The sequence below is a fragment of the Brassica rapa genome, chromosome A10 (genome assembly GCF_000309985.2).
Source record: "Brassica rapa cultivar Chiifu-401-42 chromosome A10, CAAS_Brap_v3.01, whole genome shotgun sequence".
NCBI lineage: Eukaryota > Viridiplantae > Streptophyta > Magnoliopsida > Brassicales > Brassicaceae > Brassica > Brassica rapa.
This window is the reverse complement of record NC_024804.2, coordinates 4,659,823-4,668,907: the sequence shown is the minus strand read 5'-3', so window position 1 is coordinate 4,668,907 and position 9,085 is coordinate 4,659,823. Positions and strand designations below refer to the sequence as shown.

Here is a 9,085-nt window from a genome sequence, read left to right as displayed (position 1 = left end):
TCCAAAGAGTTGTAATCAGTGATGGAGGTTCCCACTTCATTAACAAACTGCTTGAGGGACTTCTCAAGAAGAACGGTGTGAAGCACAAGGTGGCAAGTCCTTATCATCCCCAAACAAGTGGCAAGTTGAGATTTCTAACAGGGAGATCAAATCTATCCTGGAGAAGATTGTGGGGATTACAAGGAAGGATTGGTCTAATAAGCTTGACGATGCACTTTGGGCTTATAGGACAGCGTACAAGACACCACTGGGTACCACACCTTTCAACCTAGTGTATGGGAAAGCTTGCCATTTGCCAGTGGAGCTTGAGTACAAGGCACTATGGGCAATAAAGTTGCTGAACTTTGACATCAAGAGTGCCAAGGAGAAAAGGCTCTTTCAGCTACACGAGCTTGATGAGATAAGAATGGATGCTTTCGAGAACTCAAGAATCTACAAGGAGAAGACTAAGGCTTTCCATGACAAGAACATCCTGAAGAGAGAGTTTAAAGAAGGAGACCAAGTTCTTCTCTACAACTCTAGGCTGAAGTTGTTTCCAGGAAAGCTTAAGTCAAGGTGGTCGGTCCTTTCAAGGTCAAGGAGGTTAGACCATATGGAGCAATAGTTTTTGTGGAGCACTGATGGAAGAGACTTCACAGTCAATGGACAAAGGGTTAAGCTCTACATGGCTACTGCACCAGAGGAAGATGGGGTTTCAACTCCACTGTCTGATCCTACCCCGGCCTAATCTAAAAGGGGCAAAGTCAAGCTCGGGACTTAAAACAAGCTCACTTGGGAGGAAGTCCCATGCGTATCCTTGTACATATTGCATTGGTATTTCCATTTTTCATCTTATTGCATAAAAAAAAAAAGAGAGAGAGAAGTTGTGTGCAGGTGCTTGATCGGTTCATTTTGAGCAGGAGTCGTGCGTGGAGCGAGGTCTCACAGCGACACCTCAAGGTCGCTCCAGCTGGGAGCGAGGTTTCGAGAGCGACACTCAAGGTCGCTCGCGGTTTCGTCGTCGGATCAAGAAAATCGCCTCAGAGCGAGGTCTCGGAGCGAGGCCGAAGGGTCGCTCCAGCTGGGAGCGACATTATGGGAGCGACACCTCGGAGTCGCTCGCGTTTCGACGAAACGGAGCTCAAAAACTGACCCGGAGCGACGTCCTAAGAGCGACGCCTTGAAGTCGCTCCAGCCCAGAGCGAGGTTTCTAGAGCGACACTTCAAGGTCGCTCGCGGTTTTGTCGAAACACCGACGCGAGGAAACGACTCGGGAGCGACCTTTCCCAGCGACACCCTCACGTCGCTCCCGAACCGGTCCAGGTAAGTTTCCTAACTCTAAACCCCGGTTTGATTCAAGTAAACCGACCCTAGACACCTAAACCGAACCGGACGACCCTAAACCTACCCCAACCCCGCGACTCTATCTCTCTCACTCTCCCCTCCTCTCACAAACTCACAAACTCTCTCAAACTCACCCACACCAAAATCCCAAAACTTCTCAATTCTCACCCAAATCAACTAGTTCTTGTTTCTAAACCAAGCTTTCGCCCTTGTAGCCTATTCCTCACCACCCATTCACCATTTCCTTTCATCCAGAGCAAGGTATTGAGTTTTTAAATTCAAATTCGTAGGTCCATGAGCCCTAGAATTTGAAAGTCGAAATTTGGTCACTTTCTTGCTAGATTGTGGTGAAATAGACTAGGGAAAGTTTATCTATCAAGTTGGGTTGTTGAATTAATGGTGAAATTGAGTTTAATTTGCACTTTGGCAAAATTAGGGTTCATGGAATTAGGGATTTTTCGAATTTGACCTTAATTGGGTGAGTTTGTGGGTGAACTAGATGTGTTAAGGTGTTACAAGAGTGAGAATTGTTGCATTGTGTTGAACTTGAGTTTAAATTGATAATTCATTTGTTAAGTTCACTTTTGCAATTTTCTCTTGCAAAATCCTGTTTTTCTTTACTTCCAACTACTTATCCCTTTCAAGTTTTTACTTCTTCAGGTGAAAATGGTTAAGAAGACAAAGGGAAAGTTGGAAGCTGAGAAGCAAGAAGCTGAAAGAAAAGAGTTTGCATTAAGAGGAAAAGCTTTATCCTGCGAGCCAACTGGGTCAGGGACGCAGAGAACCGTTCGACAGCAGACTTTGGCTGCAAGGAAATCGCAAGAACAAGAGAAGAGGGCTGGGAAAAGTGTAGCAGTTCCACTCATGAGGAGAGTGAAACTGAGAGTGCTGATGAGCAGGCACCTACGAAGAAAGCCAAGATGTCAAAGGAAAAGGGGTTGCTGTTGATCGAGACAGGGCAAAACTCCATCTGTGGAGGAGCTGTATGATCACTTGAAGAATGGGGTCACTTGGGCTCCAACCAGGTTCGCCGACCTCGATTTGCTGAAGGAGTTGGGCCTAGAATCCGATATTGAGGCGATGCTGGGACATTTGAAGATGCCAAAACTCCTCACCATGGCTTATCTTTCTACAAGGATGTCACTTGTCAGTTCCTATCCTCTCTTGTGGTCACTTACCACGACACGGCGCATGTGAGGCAAGGATGGGGAAAAATCACGTTCAAGGTCAATGGAAGGGAATACAACATGAACTTCAAGGACATTGGGAGGGTCATGGGGTTCCAAGACCTAGAAGACCACTCACTTCCCAAGTGTGAGAACCTCCCCACAGAGCTTTGGAAGTTGATCACTGGAAACAGGCACTCTACCGGGGCTGACAAGAACTCACACATCCGACACCCGTCTGTACGCTACCTCCACAGATTGCTAGTCCATGCTTTCTACCCACGGAAGCAAGCTGGTAATGTTACTGAGGAAGACATGCGACTGCTCTGTCCGGCTATCCGTCCTTACGCTCAACCTGGAGTGTTACCCCTTCCCAGCACTGATATCTATGCTACCTTTGGGATGGTCAGTTTCTTTGTGGGCCGTCTCGAACACTACAGAGACTGGGCGTGGTACACCACTGATTCGCGCCCAAAGATGGGGATAGGCGGAATGATCACACCACTGCTCCAATTTCTGAATGTTCCCTTGGGAAAGGACGCAGCGGGGCCTAGGTTCATTGATGGCACCTACTTGAGGATTGCCACCTATTTCAGTGGGATGTATGGGAAGGACTACGTCTACCACTACTACTTGCAGGGCAAGCCAGTCGAGGTGGTTCTTCCAAACCGGAACCTGACGAGTTTAGAGATACCAGGAGCTGTCAGCTTCAACATTCCCAGGAGTACTTTCTCGGAGAACACGGGCCTCTCGATCCAATTCAAGCAGCTTCATCAAGGAGAAGGAGTGTCCCTACGCAACCTGACCCGCCTGTTGCAGACACGTCTGAGCATATCTATGGACCTCCGCGCTACTACTTCAAGCCCCATGACGGAGTCCTTCCCCCTGGAGCTCTCCGTGATGCTCATGACCACATTGGTCGTCTCCAGAGGTGGAACAAAGCTCAGGACAGAACGATAGAAAGCTGAAGGATAAGTGCAAGGCGCTCAGCAAGACTGTGAAGAAGCAGGCAAAGACTTCAGCCAAGTTCATGAAGAAAGTAGCTGATGTCTTAACTAGGGGAGGAATAGCTGGATGTAGCTCAGCCGATTTCGCTTTCGCGAACACCTCAAACCCCCAGCCCCCACCCCCGCCTGATGCTCTTGGCTTCCCCCTCACTGCTGCGCAGCTTCAGCGTAAGTGGAGGAACCCACCCACTCAACCTTCCACTTCCGGCAACAAATCCCCATCCCTCGCTTCTTCTGACAGTGAGCACGAGATTGACGAGGTTGAGAGCCAGCCATGGTATGGAGGCTCCGGTTCAGCATCCGGTGGTTACTACACCACCTTCCCTCCTGACGACGACGATGCTGGGGCATCTGCCCCCACCTATTATCCATAGGAGGTACTTCTTTCTCTCCCTTGTATATACCATTTCATTTTTGCATATTAGTTTTCTTCTCGGTATCTCCTTCTTTCTTTGACAACACAGAGACTGTGTAACTCAAGTTTGGGGGGTACCAAGCATTTGATCATGTTTGCTTTGATTGTGTTTCATTTGAGTCATGCATTGCACACCTATTTGCATAAAACAAAAAAAAAAAAAGATTTTTCATTTAGTTTGCATCATTTGCACCATTAGGAGAGTCTAGAGCATATAGGTTGCATTCACTTGCATTGGGAGCATGATTTTAAATGCCTTGTAAAGAACACTACGTTGCACCATTGAGTAGCCATGCACCTCTCGAAAAGACTTGTATGTTTCGAGCCTTGAAAACTCTTCTTGAAACTTGTTGATTGCTGAAACTCAGTCTTTGAAGCCAACTACAACCTTATTAGAATGAATGAACTTAATGCTTCTTGCTTAGGGTCCTTGTGTACTGAGTCATGGCTATACACACTGGAGTTGTCACATCTTTTATGCCAATCTTTTTGACAAACTCTAGTGGTAGACCACTCCCAAAACCTTTCCTTCCTTTTAAGCTTTCATTGTTTGATGAGTGAGGCCTTCTTCGGAAAGTCTTACATGCGCATAATGTTGAGAGTATCGGGAACGACAATGCTTGATCTTCATTTTTGCTAGATTGGACACTCTTTGTCTAGCTATAGGTGGGAGGGTGAGTGTTGTGATCATGATTTGGGAGAAATGAAAAATAAAAAGGATAGACTCTTTGTGCTTAAGTGAATTGATTTTCTGGGATAAGTAGAGAACCTCTAGCTCTAGTTTTGAAAAGTCTTGGCCTCCAACCTAAAAAAAAAATATATATATAAAAAAAAAAAAAAGAAATCGAAAAAAAAAAAAGAGAAAAGAAAGAAAAGGGGGCTAGCAAAGTTGTTAGGAGCTAAGAAATGTTTTGAGGTTGTAGAAAAATCCCTTGTAGATTTCAAAAAGAAAGAGTTAAAGTTCTTAGGATCTTTTGGTGAGAGATGTGAGTTGGGTTTGACATTTGGGAATGATTGTGTAATTGTATGTTTGGGAAAAGGGTAGAACAATGGAGATTGAGCATTGTATGCATGAGTTGGTCCCTTTCTTAGATATATTATGTGCAATGTCAAGGCTACTTGTTTTGAGAGTAAACCACCTTAAAGATCATATGTTTTGAACCTCTGGAATCACTTGAATAAAAGCCTTCCCTTACCCAACCAAATGACTTGGACCAACGGACCATTTGCAAGAATTCACCTGATGTTTTGTGCTTAATGAATGTGAGAGTTGGTTGATTTGAATGTGTGGATGCTTGATGATGAGTGTAGGGACAAAAGGAGTTGAGATAGGCCTAGAGAAGCTAGAGTGTAATAAAAGAGTGTGCTAATTATATTTGCTAGTGGTGTTTCTTTTGGCTATGAGCTCCCACCTTCAAATCTCTCTCCCTATGAGTTCTAGAAAGTTCACTTGTGGACAAGCAAAGAACAAGTTTGGGGGAGTTGATATCATGCATATTTCCATTGTTTTATCCATCCATTCATATGCATTTTGATCATATAGATTAGGATTTAGTCATGTTTAGGTTGCATTTTGCATACATGAGTCCTTATCAGGTATTGGAGTATCACATGGAGTTCTTGGAGACGTTTGGGTGCATTTGGAGCTCAAAAGAAGTGTTTAAAGTGATCAGCGGACGAGCAACACACCGGAGCGACCTAACCGCAGCGACACGATGAAGTCGCTGTGCCTTACCTCTCGGAGCGACCTAACCGGAGCGACGTCCTGAAGTCGCTGTGCCTTACCTCTCGGAGCGACCACGTTGGAGCGACGTCCTGAAGTCGCTCGCTCTTTTGACGAAACAGAGCTCAAAACTGAAGCCGGAGCGACCTCTCGCAGCGACACCCTGAGGTCGCTCCCGAAGCCCAGAGCGACGTGCTGGAGCGACTTGCCGAGGTCGCTGCGCGTCGCCTATCTGCTCGAATTCATGTTTTCTCAAGGGCCTTTTTGTCATTTTATTATGCACGTTTTTTATTCTGAAAACCTATGTTTTAATACTCTGTAAGCCACCAAGAGGGGATTATCTTTGTTCTTAGAAAAACCACCAAAAACCTTTGGAAAGTCATCTCTTTGAATCAATTGATCAGTTTATTATTGAAAATTCTGTGTTCTTATCTATTTCCTGTGTTTCTCTACATGATTAATCTGAAATCCAACATGGGTTTAAGAGGAATCATGGAGATTAGTGAGTAATCACCTTTTGAATTCATGGGTTAGGGAGATTGAGGGTGATTAGGTTAGAACTAGGATGTTTTAGTGTAGATCATTCATATTTCCTTGCTAGTTGAGTGAGCATAATGCATTTTCTGAGTTGGCCACTCAGTAGTTGAACCTTAGGCATTTCCCCCCGAAAGGTGTTCGAGGAAATGCCCGAGACAACTCTTCTTAGCTTTTAGCATACTTTGCCAAAGACATTTGTTGTTAGAGGTGCTAAGATAGCCATTGGACTTGCTAGTTATGATTGCTTTCATATTATTCAACCAAAGACATTTGATGTTTGAATTGTGTTAAGTAAATGAACATTCATCTAGACATAGAGTTTGTTTAGGATTGTGTCCAAGCTTAAGGTTAATAGATTGATTGATCGTTTGCCATCTTTAGTTCGAAACTTGATCACCCGAGGTCTAATCCCTATATCCATGAGTTCTCTTTTCCAATAGTTAAGAAAGTATCATTTAGTTATTTCTTTTAATTAGTCATAGTTTAAAAACCCATCTAAATCATTGATTGCACTTAGATTAAGTGATTACTTGCATTCTCGGTGCTTTGATATCTCTCAGAACTGGTTCGACAATCATTTATACTACAACATTTGTCTTAGGAGCCTTGAAAACTCCTAACATCAACCTACTCGCTGATGTAGACGGCTTTTGCAGCATCCCCATGAAATCTCCACTTCTCTTTCCAGTCGCCAACAATGTTCTTAAGGCACTTCATCGCCTTATGGTTGTGGTTGAACGCCGTCTTCACTTGCTCGTTGACGGAAATAGAAAAAATTCATTTTTGCTGCAAAAACAATTCATTAATAATTGTAACAAATAAATTGGAAAACAAAATAGATAAAATAAATTTTAAAAATTAAAACTTACCGCAAAACACTTGAAGCAAGTCCTCCGAATGTGGCCCGGTGTAAGACTCCAGTTCGGATGCGGTTCAATGAAGTATGATTTGATGGTTTATGAAACAGATCGTCCAAGGCAAGTTTCCATTAGAAACCTGCAAAATTTGATGAAAAATTCAATTAGATATATAATTATGATAAATGAAGTAAATCTGAAGATAATTAAAAATATATAAAAAATTCCCAAAAAGTGTTTGCTGGATGAACGGGGTCGATGCTGGGTAAACCTTTGCGACCGGGCATTTGGATCAGGTCCTCGACCGTAAACCTAGCATACGGAGAATCCGGTGGCACCATCAAATCCGGATGGATAACTCCCGGAACAGCAACAGGTGCTGGAGCAGTATCATGAGCTGGGGCAGCATGAGAAGGTGGCTGAGGCTACAGAGGATGCTGTGGATGAGGCACATACGGTGCAGGAGGCACATACGGTGTAGAGGAGGCATAGACTTCTGAGTCATCTGCGGTGATTTTCTCTGAGATTGGCTCTCATGGACAAAATCCGGTGTGGATACAGTACCAGAGCTAGAAGCTGATGGATCTTCCTGCCCACCAAGTAATGTAGTCCTATAGGTGGGTCTGTTCCTAAGTTTCTTCCTACCACCACCAGCCATATCGATAAATATGTTTTAAAATAAACAAATTTAAATTATTATTTGAAACAATTTAAATCCGTTATTAAAAAAATAATCTAATTTCGGATATATATATGGAATTTGAATCCATAGTAAAGTAGAAGTAAAATTATGACAAGATAGGGAGGATCCGCGTTTTTAAAGATTACGTCGATTTAGGGACGACCTGCGCTTTTAAAGATTACGACGATTTAGGTTCGACCCGTGTTTTAGGAATCGTCGTAACGTAGAAGTAACGTTACAACGTCGTAGGGTCGATTTTCCAAGAAACTGAAGGAAGTGCAAGGCCACCACAACAATTTTTATCCACTCCGCGTAGCTTTTCCTCGGCACTCCCTTCAGTTTCTTAGGAGGAATGGGGTTCGACAATATATATGGAATTTGAATTCTTCGTAAACAATAAAAAAAAATTACGACTAGATACGGTCTGCGTTTTTAATGATTTTCGACGATTTAGGACGACCTGCATTTTAAAGATTACGACGATTTAGGATCGATTTTCCATTACGCGAATTAGGGACGACCCATGTTAATTAATTACGACGAGTTAGGGACAACACATGTTTATACCCTAAAACTAAAACCCCAAACCCCAAACTTATAAAGTTATATATACATTTTACACTTCTAAACCCAAAACCACAAAGTCTCATAACTTGTTTTAACATGATTTTTTTTTTAAAAACATTAATTTCATACATAAGCAACATAATGAAAACAATGAGTCTAACAATATAATGAAACATAGAGTTGTTACATAATTAAGAAATATGATATAATGAAATTGACTCTTCATCAAAACCATCACTCGACTCATCACTAGGATCATCATTTTCTTTAGATTCGTCTTGATTGCCTTCATCCGTTATATCGTCTTGAAGATCTTCATATATCGTGTTTTGCGGATCAACAAGTAAGATTTCATCTATAGGTTGTTCAGGTACTTCCACTTCATTTACGACATCTTCTTGCAAAGGCGGTTGGTCATCACCGATTACTCAGCCCCGAGATGTAACTTTTATAGCGGCTAACCAAGATATTCCAGATTGGTTTTTCTTCGAATATGGAATAAAACTAACTTGATCTGTTTGATATGCCAATATGTAGGGTTTAAATTTGTTGTACCTTCGTGCAGCAATGATATCCACAACTCCAAACTTGATATATCGAATACCTCAATTGACAGTGGTCGAACCAGTCATATTTTAGGAGGACGCATTTCATCTTCACCAAACCGGGGAATTCCACTTCGATGATCTCTTGTAAGATCCCATAAAAATCTGTTTCACCTTTCATACATATTTCATAGTTCACTGTTGCTCGCCGACTTATACTCGTAAGTGTGAAAAGTGTGGCCTCGTCTGAAATACATAGGTGT

At 42.8% G+C, this 9,085-nt stretch overlaps 1 protein-coding gene across 1 annotated transcript; it reads left to right on the top strand.

Annotated features, from left to right (window-relative positions):
• Positions 1 to 21: 21 nt before the first annotated feature.
• LOC117129292 lies at positions 22 to 604 on the top strand. Its single transcript, XM_033282852.1, has 2 exons — positions 22 to 75; positions 167 to 604. The coding sequence occupies exons 1-2, from the start codon at positions 22 to 24 to the stop codon at positions 602 to 604; spliced, it is 492 nt and encodes a 163-aa protein (XP_033138743.1).
• The last annotated feature ends 8,481 nt before the right edge of the window (positions 605 to 9,085 follow it).